This window comes from Salvelinus namaycush, chromosome 3 (assembly GCF_016432855.1).
Source record: "Salvelinus namaycush isolate Seneca chromosome 3, SaNama_1.0, whole genome shotgun sequence".
Classification (NCBI taxonomy): domain Eukaryota; kingdom Metazoa; phylum Chordata; class Actinopteri; order Salmoniformes; family Salmonidae; genus Salvelinus; species Salvelinus namaycush.
This window is the reverse complement of record NC_052309.1, coordinates 90,940,036-90,959,388: the sequence shown is the minus strand read 5'-3', so window position 1 is coordinate 90,959,388 and position 19,353 is coordinate 90,940,036. Positions and strand designations below refer to the sequence as shown.

At 48.4% G+C, this 19,353-nt stretch overlaps 1 protein-coding gene across 2 annotated transcripts in view; it reads right to left on the bottom strand.

The window, feature by feature from the left end:
• The window catches only part of epn3a (epsin 3a), a 65,993-nt gene extending 47,019 nt beyond the window's left edge, over positions 1 to 18,974 (bottom strand). For both annotated transcript variants that reach the window (XM_038987122.1, XM_038987123.1), the window contains exons 1-5: positions 18,646 to 18,974; positions 3,305 to 4,322; positions 702 to 860; positions 370 to 453; positions 86 to 199 (exon numbers count right to left, since the gene is read on the bottom strand). In XM_038987122.1, the coding sequence (XP_038843050.1) occupies positions 86 to 199; positions 370 to 453; positions 702 to 860; positions 3,305 to 3,373 (426 nt within the window). In that variant the 5' untranslated portion in view covers positions 3,374 to 4,322; positions 18,646 to 18,974. The remainder of the gene's footprint in view (positions 1 to 85; positions 200 to 369; positions 454 to 701; positions 861 to 3,304; positions 4,323 to 18,645) is intronic.
• Between the last annotated feature and the right edge of the window lie 379 nt (positions 18,975 to 19,353).

Genomic DNA, 19,353 nt, shown 5'->3' with positions numbered 1-19,353 from the left:
AGGCATAATATGTCTGATGTCAAACAGAAGCAGACACACATACTGTACAAAACCAAACCAACAGAATACAGATACCATGTCATACCTGTTTCAGCCTCTCCTCATCCCTCATCAGGGCCACCAGCTGCTTGGCCTTCTCCCTAACATTCACCCCCTGGTCCCTGCCATCCCTGTCTGTGAACTGGAAGTCCCGTAGGGTCTAGAGAGGAGGAGGAGGAGGAGAAAGAGGAGGAAGTATACTTTATTATATATTTTTTGCAGATAGTTTTTTGGTTTCAACCCGCTGAGAAAGAACCCATTCAGAAGCCAGCTCAGTGCACTCCCAGACATTTATCCCGACAGACTCGGGATTCGAACCGTCAACCTAACCTGTATGGTGTAGACGTTCTCCCTGCACTGCTGCGCCACACGTTCCGAGCCTGTTTTGATCAGGTAGTCGAGTAGAGTCAGGGCCTAGCAACAAAATAATAATCCACTTCACTTATACACAGCACATTTCAAACAGACACCACACAAATCTAACAGTAGATAAAAAGACAAGGCAAAGCGTTAAACAATAAAAACAGAATATGATGATAAAAAATGTTACAAAATACATAGGAACAGGATATTTAAAGAATGAAGGAATACTAACAATTGTATGTTGTAAATATGATAGAGAAAACAGTTAGTTTCCAAAGCCAGAAGAGGTGAATGTTGACCTTGTAGACGTGTCTCCAGTTCTTCCCGCTGTCGTTGAGGCGTTTCCAGATCATGCCCATGACCTCAGTGAACGCCACCACGTTGAAGGTCAGGTCAGCGATCTCTGACATCAGAGAGGAGGGGGGGCCCCACGGGTCGTTGGAGGTCGCCTCGCGGACCTTAATATAGTAATACGAATACATATTTACTTTGAAAAAATATAATTCAGGCCCGGGATTCAATCCGATCTCATTTTGTCAGCTCTGCGCCATTTAAAGAGTAATTTCTGAATGAGCCGAGATATGCAGCATTCACCATGAATGAGGTCACCGAAACATTCCCTTTAAAATCACCAACAAAGCACGATCGGTTTGAATCCCAGCCCAAGATATATTATAAACTTCAATATATAAGAATGATTTATGATTGTCACGTTCCTGACCTGTTTTCTGTTAGTTTTGTATGTGTTAGTTGGTCAGGACGTGAGTTTGGGTGGGCAGTCTATGTTTTCTGTTTCTATGTTGGTTTAAAGGGTGACCTGATATGGCTCTCAATTAGAGGCAGGTGGTTTTCATTTCCTCTGATTGAGAGTCATATTAAGGTAGGTGTTTTCACATTGTTTGTTGTGGGTGGTTGTCTCCTGTGTCTGTGTTATGTTACGCCACATGGGACTGTTTCGGTTTTGTTTGTTCGTTTGTTCGGTTTATGTAGTCTGTTCCTGTTTTCATGCGTTCTTCGTTATACGTAAGTTCTTATGTTCAGGTGCGTCTACGTCGTTTGTTGTTTTGTAGTTAATCAAGTATAGTTCGTTTTGTGTCTTGTTTAAATAAATAATATGTCATCACACAACGCTGCATTTTGGTTCAATCCCTGCTCCTCCTCTTCGGATGAAGAGGAGGAGGAAAGCCGTTACAATGATGGCTCTTTTCTCAGACCCAAAGAAGCTTTACTAGATATACAGTTGAAGTCGGAAGTTTACATACACTTATGTTGGAGTCATTAAAACTTGTTTTTCAACCACTCCACAAATTTCTTGTTAACAAACTATAGTTTTGGCAAGTCGGTTAGGACATCTACTTTGTGCGTGACACAAGTAATTTTTTCCAACAATTGTTTACAGATTATTTCACTTATAAGTCACTGTATCGCAATTCCAGTGGGTCAGAAGTTTACATACACTAAGTTGACTGTGCTTTTAAACAGCTTGGATAATTCCAGAAAATGATGTCATGGCTTTAGAAGCTTCTGATAGGCTAATTGACATCATTTGAGTCAATTGGAGGTGTACCTGTGGATGTATTTCAAGGCCTACCTTCAAACTCAGTGTCTCTTTGCTTGACATCATGGGAAAATCAAAAGATATCAGCCAAGACATCAGAAAAAAGATTGTAGACCTTCACAAGTCTGGTTCATCCTTGGGAGCAATTTCCAAACTTCTGAAGGTACCATGTTCATCTGTACAAACCATAGTACGCAAGTATAAACACCATGGGACCACGCAGCCATCATACCGCTCAGGAAGGAGACGCGTTCTGTCTCCTAGAGATGAATGTACCTTGGTGCGAAAAGTGCAAATCAATTCCAGAACAACAGCAAAGGACCTTGTGAAGATGCTGGAGGAAACAGGTACAAAAGTATCTATATCCACAGTAAAACGAGTTCTATATCAACATAACCTGAAAGGCCGCTCAGAAAGGAAGAAGCCACTGCTCCAAAACTGCCATAAAAAAAACAGACTACGGTTTACAACTGCACATGGGGACAAAGATCGTACTTTTTGGATTAATGTTCTCTGGTCTGATGAAACAAAAATAGAACTGTTTGGCCATAATGACCATCTTGTGTTTGGAGGAAAAGGGGAAAGGGGGAGGCTTGCAAGCCGAAGAACACCATCCCAACCGTGAAGCACGGGGGTGGCAGGATCATGTTGTGGGGGTGCATTGCTGCAGGAGGGACTGGTGCACTTCACAAACTAGATGGCATCATGAGGACGGAAAATTATATGGATATATTGAAGCAACATCTCAAGACATCAGTCAGGAAGTTAAAGCTTGATGGGTCTTCCAAATGGACAATGACCCCAAGCATACTTCCAAAGTTGTGGCAAAATGGCTTAAGGACAACAAAGTCAAGGTATTGGAGTGGCCATCACAAAGCCCTGACCTCAATCCTAATTTGTGGGCAAAACTGAAAAAGCATATGCGAGCAAGGAGGCCTGCAAACCTGACTCAGTTACACCAGCTCTGTCAGGAGGAATGGGACAAAATTCACCCAACTTATTGTGGGAAGCTTGTGAAGGCTACCCGGAATGTTTGACCCAGGTTTAACTATTTAAAGGCAATGCTACCAAATACTAATTGAGTGTATGTAAACTTCTGACCCACTGGGAATGTGATGAAAGAAATAAAACGTGAAATAAATCACTCTCTACTAATATTCTGACATTTCACATTCTTAAAGTAAAGTGGTGATCCTAACTGACCTAAGACAGGGAATTTGTACTAGGATTAAATGTCAGGAATTGTGAAAAACTGAGTTTAAATGTATTTGGCTAAGGTGTATGTAAACTTCAGACTTCAACTGTAGGTAACCATACAAATGTTAAGTAGCATCAACAACAAACCTTGATCTCTGCCTCTGAGTATTGGTTGACCATGTTCTTCACCTGGCGGCGGAGAGATGATGTCTGCATGGTGATTGGTCAGTGTTTCACAGGTGTTAAGAAGTGGGTAATGGAATCATACAGTGGGCCCGCCCACTAGCTTTCTTCTCACAGGTAGAGTTAAGGAGGGGGGAGTCTTTAACTGGGATGGAGGAGGGAGGTAGGAGGGGAGGTCAGTAGAGTTAATATGGGGGAGTCTTTAACTGGGATGGAGGAGGGAGGTAGGAGGGGAGGTCAGTAGAGTTAATATGGGGGAGTCTTTAACTGGGATGGAGGAGGGAGGTAGGAGGGGAGGTCAGTAGAGTTAAGGAGGGGGAGTCTTTAACTGGGATGGAGGAGGTAGGAGGGGAGGAGGTCAGTAGAGTTAAGTAGGGGGAGTCTTTAACTGGGATGGAGGAGGGAGGGAGGAGGGGAGGTCAGTAGAGTTAAGGAGGGGGAGTCTTTAACTGGGATGGAGGAGGTAGGAGGGGAGGAGGTCAGTAGAGTTAAGTAGGGGGAGTCTTTAACTGGGATGGAGGAGGGAGGTAGGAGGGGAGGTCAGTAGAGTTAATATGGGGGAGTCTTTAACTGGGATGGAGGAGGGAGGTAGGAGGGGAGGAGCTCAGTAGAGTTAAGGAGGGGGAGTCTTTAACTGGGATGGAGGAGGGAGGTAGGAGGGGAGGAGGTCAGTAGAGTTAAGGAGGGGGGAGGCTTTAACTGGGATGGAGGAGGGAGGTAGGAGGTCAGTAGAGTTAAGGAGGGGGAGTCTTTAACTGGGATGGAGGTGGGAGGTAGGAGGGGAGGTCAGTAGAGTTAATATGGGGGAGTCTTTAACTGGGATGGAGGAGGGAGGTAGGAGGTCAGTAGAGTTAAGGAGGGGGAGTCTTTAACTGGGATGGAGGAGGGAGGTAGGAGGGGAGGAGGTCAGTAGAGTTAAGCAGGGGGAGGAGATGAGATGAGGTCCTCTAGATGAGTTCAGTGACGCCCAGAGTGTGTGTTCCTGGTCAGGAAGAGAACATCACAGTTAGACTGACATACAGATGCACACTGTAATATCAGTGACCAGTAGACCAGGGCTGTGTCCCTAATGCACCCTATTCCCTATATAGTGCACCCCATTAGATCAGGGACCAAATGGCACCCTATTCCCTATATAGTGCACTACTTTAGACCAGAACCCATAGGGTAGTAGTGGTGCTCTAAGTAGTGTACTAGGGAATAGGGTGCCTTTTGGGACAAGAGAGAAAGAGAAAGAGACATGGTGGCACCTGACCACAAACAGAGAGAGCTGACTATAGACGATCTACCATCCCTCTCTGTCCAGTCAGCCATTTCAGAATCATGAAGGACAAAAGGACTTTTTTTTTTTACAGGAATACAAATATTAGTTTTGAGGAGGGGGACTTAACCGTGAGGACACAGCCCTTTATAGCGCACTACTTTTGACCAGAGCCTATAAGGGGATAGGGTGCATTTGAGACTTATACCTAGATAATAAAATCCTACACACTGCCATTGTCAGTATCACTTGTTTGTAAAGCTTACAGCCTTCGTCAAAGCTTTTGCTTTCATTTTGAGGGTGTAAAAATAATCACTAACTGATTATTTTCAGTCTATAGTCATAGGCATTTTCTTCTTTGAAAGTTTTGTCATCGCAACAGACAGGGAGGAGCCCACCCCCTGCTTGTTTTTCTAACAGGATTCCATCATCACCATGGCAGCAGAGCAGAAAAGCGGCTTGGGCACCTAAGGTGAGAGTTACTAAACAACTACGGACAAACCTGTTACACTACTGTAATAGGAAACGGCTGTGAATGTACCTGTTGCACTACTGTATAAGAAAGTTTAGGCCCAACCTGTCTGCACACACATACCTGTCCCAGACCTGACGAAGATCCTTATAGGATAGAAGCGTTGTCCACTTATAATCATACATGTTGGAGAAATTCACTGTGCGGGACTACTTTCCTTTTACAAGATTGTTTCATCCCAGCAGCACTCCACGAAAAGTGATGTGACTTTAACTACATACACTCTGGTAAAAAAATTATGCACTCTCTTCTGTGTCCTGTCTTTTAGAAGAAACAACAGGTATAGAATAGTACAACAACAGAACAGCCCAGGTCTGGACTACAACAAACGACTTAATGTTACCAGCATGCTGCCAGGGCCCTGAGTCAGCCCAGATCAGGACTACAACAAACTACTTAATGTTACCAGCATGCTGCCAGGGCCCTGAGTCAGCCCAGATCTGGACTACAACAAACGACTTAATGTTACCAGCATGCTGCCAGGGCCCTGAGTCAGCCCAGATCTGGACTACAACAAACGACTTAATGTTACCAGCATGCTGCCAGGGCCCTGAGTCAGCCCAGATCAGGACTATAACAAACGACTTAATGTTACCAGCATGCTGCCAGGGCCCTGAGTCAGCCCAGATCTGGACTATAACAAACTACTTAATGTTACCAGCATGCTGCCAGGGCCCTGAGTCAGCCCAGATCTGGACTACAACAAACGACTTAATGTTACCAGCATGCTGCCAGGGCCCTGAGTCAGCCCAGATCAGGACTATAACAAACTACTTAATGTTACCAGCATGCTGCCAGGGCCCTGAGTCAGCCCAGATCTGGACTACAACAAACGACTTAATGTTACCAGCATGCTGCCAGGGCCCTGAGTCAGCCCAGATCTGGACTACAACAAACGACTTAATGTTACCAGCATGCTGCCAGGGCCCTGAGTCAGCCCAGATCTGGACTACAACAAACGACTTAATGTTACCAGCATGCTGCCAGGGCCCTGAGTCAGCCCAGATCAGGACTACAACAAACGACTTAATGTTACCAGCATGCTGCCAGGGCCCTGAGTCAGCCCAGATCTGGACTACAACAAACGACTTAATGTTACCAGCATGCTGCCAGGGCCCTGAGTCAGCCCAGATCTGGACTACAACAAACTACTTAATGTTACCAGCATGCTGCCAGGGCCCTGAGTCAGCCCAGATCAGGACTATAACAAACTACTTAATGTTACCAGCATGCTGCCAGGGCCCTGAGTCAGCCCAGATCTGGACTACAACAAACGACTTAATGTTACCAGCATGCTGCCAGGGCCCTGAGTCAGCCCAGATCTGGACTACAACAAACGACTTAATGTTACCAGCATGCTGCCAGGGCCCTGAGTCAGCCCAGATCAGGACTATAACAAACTACTTAATGTTACCAGCATGCTGCCAGGGCCCTGAGTCAGCCCAGATCTGGACTACAACAAACGACTTAATGTTACCAGCATGCTGCCAGGGCCCTGAGTCAGCCCAGATCTGGACTACAACAAACGACTTAATGTTACCAGCATGCTGCCAGGGCCCTGAGTCAGCCCAGATCTGGACTACAACAAACGACTTAATGTTACCAGCATGCTGCCAGGGCCCTGAGTCAGCCCAGATCTGGACTACAACAAACGACTTAATGTTACCAGCATGCTGCCAGGGCCCTGAGTCAGCCCAGATCTGGACTACAACAAACGACTTAATGTTACCAGCATGCTGCCAGGGCCCTGAGTCAGCCCAGATCGGGACTACAACAAACTACTTAATGTTACCAGCATGCTGCCAGGGCCCTGAGTCAGCCCAGATCTGGACTATAACAAACGACTTAATGTTACCAGCATGCTGCCAGGGCCCTGAGTCAGCCCAGATCTGGACTACAACAAACGACTTAATGTTACCAGCATGCTGCCAGGGCCCTGAGTCAGCCCAGATCTGGACTACAACAAACGACTTAATGTTACCAGCATGCTGCCAGGGCCCTGAGTCAGCCCAGATCTGGACTACAACAAACGACTTAATGTTACCAGCATGCTGCCAGGGCCCTGAGTCAGCCCAGATCAGGACTACAACAAACGACTTAATGTTACCAGCATGCTGCCAGGGCCCTGAGTCAGCCCAGATCAGGACTATAACAAACTACTTAATGTTACCAGCATGCTGCCAGGGCCCTGAGTCAGCCCAGATCTGGACTATAACAAACGACTTAATGTTACCAGCATGCTGCCAGGGCCCTGAGTCAGCCCAGATCTGGACTACAACAAACGACTTAATGTTACCAGCATGCTGCCAGGGCCCTGAGTCAGCCCAGATCTGGACTACAACAAACGACTTAATGTTACCAGCATGCTGCCAGGGCCCTGAGTCAGCCCAGATCTGGACTACAACAAACGACTTAATGTTACCAGCATGCTGCCAGGGCCCTGAGTCAGCCCAGATCTGGACTACAACAAACGACTTAATGTTACCAGCATGCTGCCAGGGCCCTGAGTCAGCCAAAACACCACCATCATGCCAGTAACTTTCCTCTCATAATTCAGCAGTACCTATTAAACAAAGTGTTTAGAGCAAGCAGACTGAGGATCTATCCTCTAACTCAGTCAGAAGTTGACCTGGTCGTACGTCTCCGTGTCTGAAACTTCTAGAGGCTTTAGGATTGAAGGCTGGTTAATAAGTGAATGGTATACTATATATACAAAAGTATGTGGACACCCCTTCAAATTAGTGGATCCGGCTATAACATCCACACCCGTTGCTGACAGGTGTATAAAATTGAACACACCGCCATGCAATCTCCATAGACAAACAGCCCGGCCCATACTGAAGAGCTCAGTGACCCTTCAGTTGCCATCTTTCCAACATGCCACCTTTCCAACAAGTCAGTTTGTCAAATTTCTACCTTGCTACAGCTGCCCCGGTCAACTGTAAGTGCTGTTATTGTGAAGTGGAAACGTCTAGGAGCAACAACAGCTCAGCTGCGAAGTGGTAGGCCACACAAGCTGTGTGCTGAAGCACGTAGCGCGTAAAAATGGTCTGTCCTCGGTTGCAACACTCACTACCGAGTTCCAAACTGCCTCTGGAAGCAATGTCAACACAAGAACTGTTCGTCGGGAGCTTCATGAAATGGGTTTCCATGGCCGGGCAGCCACACACAGGCCAAGCGTCTGCTGGAGTGGTGTAAAGCTCGCCGCCATTGGACTCTGGAGTAGTGGAAACACGTTCCCTGGAGTGATGAATCACTCTTCACCATCTGGCAGTCCGACAGACAAATCTGGGTTTGGCTGATGCCAGGAGAGCGCTAGCTGCCCTAATGCATAGTTCCAACAGTAAGAAGGAATAATGGTCTGGGGCTGTTTTTCATGGTTCGGGCCCTTCAGTTCCAGTGAAGGGAAATCTTCTTGCTACAGCATACAATAACATTCTAGACGATTCTGTGCTTCAAACTTTGTGGCAACAGTTTGAGGAAGGCCCTTTCTTGTTTCTGTGTAACAATGCCCCCGTACACAAAGTGAGGTCCATGCAGAAATGGTTTGTTGAGATCAGGATTAATCGCCCAACATCAGTGCCCGACCCCACTAATGCTCGTGGCTGAATGGAAGCAAGTCCCCGCAGAAATGTTCCATCATCTAGTGGAAAGCCTTCCCAGAAGAGTTGAGGCTGTTATAGCAGCAAAGTGGGGAACAACTCCATATTAAGGCCCATGATTTTGGAATGAGATGTTCGACGAACAGGTGTCCACATACTGTTGGTCATGTAGTGTAAATGGTGTGTTTTAGAAGCAGTGCGATTGACTTGTATCGATCCAAATGAAGCCCTCTTGAATGTATCGATCCAGCTGAAGCCCTCTTGAATGTATCCATCCAGCTGAAGCCCTCTTGAATGTATCCATCCAGCTGAAGCCCTCTTGAATGTATCGATCCAGCTGAAGCCCTCTTGAATGTATCGATCCAGCTGAAGCCCTCTTGAATGTATCCATCCAGCTGAAGCCCTCTTGAATGTATCCATCCAGCTGAAGCCCTCTTGAATGTATCCATCCAGCTGAAGCCCTCTTGAATGTATTGAAAATGTGATTTAATAATCTGGTCCCATTACCAAAGTCCCAGAGAAAAGTAGTGCTTCGTTGCAAAACCTGGTTTTTGACAAGACTGGTATATAGATTATATATATTTACTACTAATAAACCCTAATAAACTCCCTAATAAACCCCCTAATAACCCCCCCCCCCCCCCCAATAAACCCCTTAATAAACCCCTAATAACCTCCTAATAAACCCCCAATAAACCCCTAATAAACCCTGTAATAAACCCCTAATAACATCCTAATAACCCCCCAATAAACCCCCTAATAACCCCCTAATAAACCCCTTAATAAACCCCTAATAACCCCCCAATAAACCCCTAATAAACCCATAATAAACCCATAATAAACCCATAATAACCCCCCAATACAACCCTAATAAACCCCCTAATAATCCCATAATAACCCCCCAATAAACCCCTAATAAACCCCCCAATAAACCCCTCATAACCCCCTAATAAACACCCAATAAACCCCTAATAAACCCCCTAATAACCCCCCAATAAACCCCTTATAAATCATTTATAAAGTCCACCTTCATGTAAAATGTTACCTAGATAAAACAAGTCTATTCACCAATACATAGATGACAAAATGATCACACAATTAAGACAACAGGAACATTGACATTAACAATTATTCAGTACAATGTAAAGTAACTCATCTTGGAACTCAGAGTCACATTCTCATGTGAACACTGGCCTCCGGCCTGCTAATGTTACGAGTGTTAGGAGAGAGATTACAGGTAACTGACTAGAATAAGATCGTGACTCAGTAGGTGTACCTAGCCTCCATTGCTGTGATATAAGGCCATATGGCTATAACTGCACAGTAACATCAATGTCATAGTCCTGGTTGGAAATAGACTGGTGGCTGATGAAAACAGCCATGGATGCTTCCTGTACGGTCAGATGACCACTACCACTATCTCCAGTGGTCCTTCCACATCCAGACCAGACACAACCCCACTACCACTATCTCCAGTGGTCCTTCCACATCCAGACCAGACACAACCCCACTACCACTATCTCCAGTGGTCCTTCCACATCCAGACCAGACACAACCCCACTACCACTATCTCCAGTGGTCCTTCCACATCCAGACCAGACACAACCCCACTACCACTATCTCCAGTGGTCCTTCCACATCCAGGCCAGACACAACCCCACTACCACTATCTCCAGTGGTCCTTCCACATCCAGACCAGACACAACCCCACTACCACTATCTCCAGTGGTCCTTCCACATCCAGACCAGACACAACCCCACTACCACTATCTCCAGTGGTCCTTCCACATCCAGGCCAGACACAACCCCACTACCACTATCTCCAGTGGTCCTTCCACATCCAGACCAGACACAACCCCACTACCACTATCTCCAGTGGTCCTTCCACATCCAGGCCAGACACAACCCCACTACCACTATCTCCAGTGGTCCTTCCACATCCAGGCCAGACACAACCCCACTACCACTATCTCCAGTGGTCCTTCCACATCCAGACCAGACACAACCCCACTACCACTATCTCCAGTGGTCCTTCCACATCCAGGCCAGACACAACCCCACTACCACTATCTCCAGTGGTCCTTCCACATCCAGGCCAGACACAACCCCACTACCACTATCTCCAGTGGTCCTTCAACACATCCAGGCCAGAAACAACCCCACTACCACTATCTCCAGTGGTCCTTCCACATCCAGACCAGACACAACCCCACTACCACTATCTCCAGTGGTCCTTCCACATCCAGACCAGACACAACCCCACTACCACTATCTCCAGTGGTCCTTCCACATCCAGAACAGACACAACCCCACTACCACTATCTCCAGTGGTCCTTCCACATCCAGGCCAGACACAACCCCACTACCACTATCTCCAGTGGTCCTTCCACATCCAGACCAGACACAACCCCACTACCACTATCTCCAGTGGTCCTTCCACATCCAGGCCAGACACAACCCCACTACCACTATCTCCAGTGGTCCTTCCACATCCAGGCCAGACACAACCCCACTACCACTATCTCCAGTGGTCTTTCAACACATCCAGGCCAGAAACAACCCCACTACCACTATCTCCAGTGGTCCTTCCACATCCAGACCAGACACAACCCCACTACCACTATCTCCAGTGGTCCTTCCACATCCAGGCCAGACACAACCCCACTACCACTATCTCCAGTGGTCCTTCCACATCCAGGCCAGACACAACCCCACTACCACTATCTCCAGTGGTCCTTCCACATCCAGACCAGACACAACCCCACTACCACTATCTCCAGTGGTCCTTCCACATCCAGGCCAGACACAACCCCACTACCACTATCTCCAGTGGTCCTTCCACATCCAGGCCAGACACAACCCCACTACCACTATCTCCAGTGGTTCTTCCACATCCAGGCCAGACACAGCCCCACTACCACTATCTCCAGTGGTCCTTCCACATCCAGACCAGACACAACCCCACTACCACTATCTCCAGTGGTCCTTCCACATCCAGGCCAGACACAGCCCCACTACCACTATCTCCAGTGGTCCTTCCACATCCAGACCAGACACAACCCCACTACCACTATCTCCAGTGGTCCTTCCACATCCAGACCAGAAACAACCCCACTACCACTATCTCCAGTGGTCCTTCCACATCCAGGCCAGACACAACCCCACTACCACTATCTCCAGTGGTCCTTCCACATCCAGGCCAGAAACAACCCCACTACCACTATCTCCAGTGGTCCTTCCACATCCAGACCAGACACAACCCCACTACCACTATCTCCAGTGGTCCTTCCACATCCAGACCAGAAACAACCCCACTACCACTATCTCCAGTGGTCCTTCCACATCCAGGCCAGACACAACCCCACTACCAAAATCTCCAGTGGTCATTCCACATCCAGACCAGACACAACCCCACTACCACTATCTCCAGTGGTCCTTCCACATCCAGACCAGACACAACCCCACTACCACTATCTCCAGTGGTCCTTCCACATCCAGGCCAGACACAACCCCACTACCACTATCTCCAGTGGTCCTTCCACATCCAGGCCAGACACAACCCCACTACCACTATCTCCAGTGGTCCTTCCACATCCAGGCCAGACACAACCCCACTACCACTATCTCCAGTGGTCCTTCCACATCCAGACCAGACACAACCCCACTACCACTATCTCCAGTGGTCCTTCCACATCCAGACCAGAAACAACCCCACTACCACTATCTCCAGTGGTCCTTCCACATCCAGGCCAGACACAACCCCACTACCACTATCTCCAGTGGTCATTCCACATCCAGACCAGACACAACCCCACTACCACTATCTCCAGTGGTCCTTCCACATCCAGACCAGACACAACCCCACTACCACTATCTCCAGTGGTCCTTCCACATCCAGACCAGACACAACCCCACTACCACTATCTCCAGTGGTCCTTCCACATCCAGACCAGAAACAACCCCACTACCACTATCTCCAGTGGTCCTTCCACATCCAGGCCAGACACAACCCCACTACCACTATCTCCAGTGGTCATTCCACATCCAGACCAGACACAACCCCACTACCACTATCTCCAGTGGTCCTTCCACATCCAGACCAGACACAACCCCACTACCACTATCTCCAGTGGTCCTTCCACATCCAGGCCAGACACAACCCCACTACCACTATCTCCAGTGGTCCTTCCACATCCAGGCCAGACACAACCCCACTACCACTATCTCCAGTGGTCCTTCCACATCCAGGCCAGACACAACCCCACTACCACTATCTCCAGTGGTCCTTCCACATCCAGACCAGAAACAACCCCACTACCACTATCTCCAGTGGTCCTTCCACATCCAGACCAGACACAACCCCACTACCACTATCTCCAGTGGTCCTTCCACATCCAGACCAGAAACAACCCCACTACCACTATCTCCAGTGGTCCTTCCACATCCAGACCAGACACAACCCCACTACCACTATCTCCAGTGGTCCTTCCACATCCAGGCCAGACACAACCCCACTACCACTATCTCCAGTGGTCCTTCCACATCCAGGCCAGACACAACCCCACTACCACTATCTCCAGTGGTCCTTCCACATCCAGACCAGACACAACCCCACTACCACTATCTCCAGTGGTCCTTCCACATCCAGGCCAGACACAACCCCACTACCACTATCTCCAGTGGTCATTCCACATCCAGACCAGACACAACCCCACTACCACTATCTCCAGTGGTCCTTCCACATCCAGACCAGACACAACCCCACTACCACTATCTCCAGTGGTCCTTCCACATCCAGACCAGACACAACCCCACTACCACTATCTCCAGTGGTCCTTCCACATCCAGACCAGAAACAACCCCACTACCACTATCTCCAGTGGTCCTTCCACATCCAGGCCAGACACAACCCCACTACCACTATCTCCAGTGGTCATTCCACATCCAGACCAGACACAACCCCACTACCACTATCTCCAGTGGTCCTTCCACATCCAGACCAGACACAACCCCACTACCACTATCTCCAGTGGTCCTTCCACATCCAGGCCAGACACAACCCCACTACCACTATCTCCAGTGGTCCTTCCACATCCAGGCCAGACACAACCCCACTACCACTATCTCCAGTGGTCCTTCCACATCCAGGCCAGACACAACCCCACTACCACTATCTACAGTGGTCCTTCCACATCCAGACCAGACACAACCCCACTACCACTATCTCCAGTGGTCCTTCCACATCCAGACCAGAAACAACCCCACTACCACTATCTCCAGTGGTCCTTCCACATCCAGACCAGACACAACCCCACTACCACTATCTCCAGTGGTCCTTCCACATCCAGGCCAGACACAACCCCACTACCACTATCTCCAGTGGTCCTTCCACATCCAGGCCAGACACAACCCCACTACCACTATCTCCAGTGGTCCTTCCACATCCAGACCAGAAACAACCCCACTACCACTATCTCCAGTGGTCCTTCCACATCCAGACCAGACACAACCCCACTACCACTATCTCCAGTGGTCCTTCCACATCCAGGCCAGACACAACCCCACTACCACTATCTCCAGTGGTCCTTCCACATCCAGGCCAGGCACAACCCCACTACCACTATCTCCAATGGTCCTTCCACATCCAGGCCAGACACAACCCCACTACCACTATCTCCAGTGGTCCTTCCACATCCAGACCAGACACAACCCCACTACCACTATCTCCAGTGGTCCTTCCACATCCAGACCAGACACAACCCCACTACCACTATCTCCAGTGGTCCTTCCACATCCAGGCCAGACACAACCCCACTACCACTATCTCCAGTGGTCCTTCCACATCCAGACCAGACACAACCCCACTACCACTATCTCCAGTGGTCCTTCCACATCCAGGCCAGACACAACCCCACTACCACTATCTCCAGTGGTCCTTCCACATCCAGACCAGAAACAACCCTACAACTTTTTTTTTTTTTTTTTTTTTTTTTTTTTTTTACTTTTGACTAGGGGATAGGGGTGGTTTTGGTTTTGACAAGGGCCTATAGGGGATAGGACTGGTTTTGGTTTTGACAAGGGCCTATAGGGGATAGGGCTGGTTTTGACAAGGGCCTATAGGGGATAGGGCTGGTTTTGACAAGGGCCTATAGGGGATAGGGCTGGTTTTGACAAGGGCCTATAGGGGATAGGGGTGGTTTTGACAAGGGCCTATTGGGGATAGGGGACTTTCTGTACAAGGCCTCAGTCACCAGGCAGGTTAATGTTCAGCTCCTAGCTACGTATGCATTGTATTTGGCTTCATTTCCTCCCTCTACCATCTACCGGCCCTGGGACAACACTGATGTATTCCTGGCATTCCTGTGTTGGAGTCTGTACAGGAAATAGCTATAAAAATGGTCAAGTTAGAGAGCCCTGTGCGCTGCAGGAGAGAGTGGAGTTGGGAATAGATGGAGGGTGTGTGTGTGTGTGTGTGTGTGTGTGTGTGTGTGTGTGTGTGTGTGTGTGTGTGTGTGTGTGTGTGTGTGTGTGTGTGTGTGTGTGTGTGTGTGATCATTACATTGGTCCATAGTGATCAATCCCCTATTTAACAGAAAAATATATATAATATTATCCTGTAGTTTATTAAATGATTCTGCAGCTAGGACCTAGCCTGGTCCCAGATCTGTTTTCTCCTTCTGTAGCCTGGCCCCAGATCTGTTGTCTCCTTCTATAGCCTGGTCCCAGGTCTGTTTTCTCCTTCTATAGCCTGGTCCCAGATCTGTTGTCTCCTTCTTTAGCCTGGTCCACTCAGGCTAGGTCCTAGCTGCACCACTCAGGCTAGGTCCTAGCTGCAGCACTCAGGCTAGGTCCTAGCTGCAGCACTCAGGCTAGGTCCTAGCTGCACCACTCAGGCTAGGTCCTAACTGCAGCACTCAGGCTAGGTCCTAGCTGCAGCACTCAGGCTAGGTCCTAGCTGCAGCACTCAGGCTAGGTCCTAGCTGCAGCACTCAGGCTAGGTCCTAGCTGCACCACTCAGGCTAGGTCCTAACTGCACCACTCAGGCTAGGTCCTAGCTGCACCACTCAGGCTAGGTCCTAGCTGCACCACTCAGGCTAGGTCCTAGCTGCACCACTCAGGCTAGGTCCTAACTGCAGCACTCAGGCTAGGTCCTAGCTGCACCACTCAGGCTAGGTCCTAACTGCAGCACTCAGGCTAGGTCCTAACTGCAGCACTCAGGCTAGGTCCTAGCTGCACCACTCAGGCTAGGTCCTAGCTGCACCACTCAGGCTAGGTCCTAGCTGCAGCACTCAGGCTAGGTCCTAGCTGCACCACTCAGGCTAGGTCCTAGCTGCAGCACTCAGGCTAGGTCCTAGCTGCAGCACTCAGGCTAGGTCCTAGCTGCACCACTCAGGCTAGGTCCTAACTGCAGCACTCAGGCTAGGTCCTAACTGCAGCAATCAGGCTAGGTCCTAGCTGCACCACTCAGGCTAGGTCCTAGCTGCAGCACTCAGGCTAGGTCCTAGCTGCACCACTCAGGCTAGGTCCTAACTGCACCACTCAGGCTAAGTCCTAGCTGCAGCACTCAGGCTAGGTCCTAGCTGCAGCACTCAGGCTAGGTCCTAACTGCACCACTCAGGCTAGGTCCTAACTGCACCACTCAGGCTAGGTCCTAGCTGCACCACTCAGGCTAGGTCCTAGCTGCACCACTCAGGCTAGGTCCTAGCTGCACCACTCAGGCTAGGTCCTAGCTGCACCACTCAGGCTAGGTCCTAGCTGCAGCACTCAGGCTAGGTCCTAGCTGCACCACTCAGGCTAGGTCCTAACTGCACCACTCAGGCTAAGTCCTAGCTGCAGCACTCAGGCTAGGTCCTAGCTGCAGCACTCAGGCTAGGTCCTAACTGCACCACTCAGGCTAGGTCCTAACTGCACCACTCAGGCTAGGTCCTAGCTGCACCACTCAGGCTAGGTCCTAGCTGCACCACTCAGGCTAGGTCCTAGCTGCACCACTCAGGCTAGGTCCTAGCTGCACCACTCAGGCTAGGTCCTAACTGCACCACTCAGGCTAGGTCCTAACTGCACCACTCAGGCTAGGTCCTAGCTGCACCACTCAGGCTAGGTCCTAGCTGCACCACTCAGGCTAGGTCCTAGCTGCACCACTCAGGCTAGGTCCTAACTGCACCACTCAGGCTAGGTCCTAACTGCACCACTCAGGCTAGGTCCTAGCTGCACCACTCAGGCTAGGTCCTCTGTTTTCTATCTAAATTAGGAATGGGTTCTATTTCCTTTCTCTTTCCTCACTCCATCCATAATGCAGGCTTGAGGATAGAACTACACTACTGTGTACCTTACAGCATATCCACCTTGACATGCGGTACCATCGGTACCATCTCCTTCTCTCATTCAGTCAGTGGGTCAAAAAGAAACAGTGGGCATTGGACAGCTCTCTCACACACACACACACACACACACACACACACACACACACACACACACACACACACACACACACACACACACACACACACACACACACACACACACACACACACACACACACACACACACACACACACACACACACACAAACAGGGCTGGTCTGACAAACCAACACTCCACTCTGACCCTGAAGACAAACTCATCAAAACAACACAAATATAAGAGGACACTTAAAGGGGCAATCCGTAGTTGAAACAATAACAAAGCATAGTCCTCGTCACTGTTTCAGTAAAAACCTGAGGGATGGGGCTGGAAAAAATGTAACCAATCTCATATTCATAGACAGAGCTATGGATGCAAGGACTGACCATCCATGATACAATTATAGTTTTAACAATGTTTTGAGGCTACACAGTGTTTGTTTACATTTACTTTGTTTGCAAACACTGGAGTAAAACCAGTTTATATTTAGGGTTCTGATGGGGTACCACAGTTGAACTAAGCTCCTGAGGAATTTATAAGTTATATTCTTCAATAATCAATGGGTACATATTATTCCTTTATTAGTCTGATGTAGAAACTGCAGATTTCCCCTTTAATATCTGTCGTCTCTAAGAGGACATAATGATTCCCTTATACAACTGAGAGACCATGACCTAGCCCTTGATTAAACATAACTCCAACCCTGCATGAGCACAAGTACAAGTTATAAATTATGTATGACTGAGCGTGAAGACGTGTTATAGGCCTATTCTTGATGTAGGCTCAAAGGCCTGCAAGTGTAGACGGCACTGGTGGGTAGGGACCTGTAAATCCCTGGGTTGGACACAGGTAGACCTACGTGAGACTGTGTAATGCAGGTGGAATCATGGTTTCATTTGAATGTTTAAAACCTTAGAAAGAGGCCCACAAATAATTTCTGACAATAGTCCATCTCTGGATTGATTTCAGAATTGTCTACGTCGTAAAGAATCTTCAGAGACCTTGCTGAAGTTTGTTACATTGTAACGAATGAGTAGGCTATCGGCCTCATGCCTACAATAGCCTTCATTACTTAACATCAAAGGTGTGTCCGATTTAAGCAATCCGGGATAGTTTTTTCTTGTTCACGTTCTGCTATCCTTACTGGTGACAAGTGTCTGCCCAACCTAGCACCTGGGTCTACCGTTTTAACAAGCTTGTAGCTATATCCTAGATTAATTGCCCTGTCCAAGGTATCAGTTTCGCCCTCCGAGTTTAGGTATAAACTGGGGCAATGAACCCACATCATGCAGCACATTGCGTCAGATAGGACAGAGCAGGGCCCGGTTTCCCAAAACAGTAGTGCAGAACAGAGCAGCGAGCCCAACCAGGCAGGCACAGAGCACAACAGTGACTCAGCTATCGGTGCTAACAGTTAAATACTAAACCGACCAAACGAACCGCTCAAACAAACCGAAAATCACGTCTACCAAACCACTGGGCAGTTTCCCGAACCCCCTTTCCTTCTTACCTCTTGCATCGCGCGTCATTGGCGTCCCAACTTCGGGAACCTTTCAAAAGAAATACCTCCTCTCCTCAACATGTTTCCGAGCTCCTGTTTCGAATGAAACAGAAATCGTTGAAAAGGGTACTAAAAGCCACAAAAGAAAAAGGATCTCCAGAGCAGTTCAAGGTTTTTGTCCGGAAGAAATGTTCCGAATATTATTGTTTTCGGTGCAGGTGTCTTTGAAATTCTATCTGGTGTCCGGTAGAAAAGTTTATTGTGTGTGCATAAGACTGAACACACAAACACATGAGCGCGGTCCTCGCAGATGGCAAAGAAACCCCCTGAGCACACACAGTAAAATGGAACGACAGAGGGAGAGAGAGGTAGAATAGGGAGGGGTGCGTTGTGCCTGCGGAGTCAGGCTTTAACCCGTTGTATCCCGGGTGGTAAGCAACTTCATTCTCTCTCTCTCGCAATCCAATGTATTTTTCAATTTAAGGGGCTTTATTGGCATGGGAAACATATGTTTACATTGCCAAAGCAAGTAAAATAGATAAACAAAAGTGAAATAAACAATAATACATGTACAGTATACATTACACTCACAAAAGTTCCAAAAGAATGAAGACATCTCTCTCTCCTTCTCTCTCTATTCTCTCCAGTCAGAGGCCAAATGACCTGTCACAGATCAGTGTTGTGGGGACACTTTCACATACAGGGTGTCAGACACAG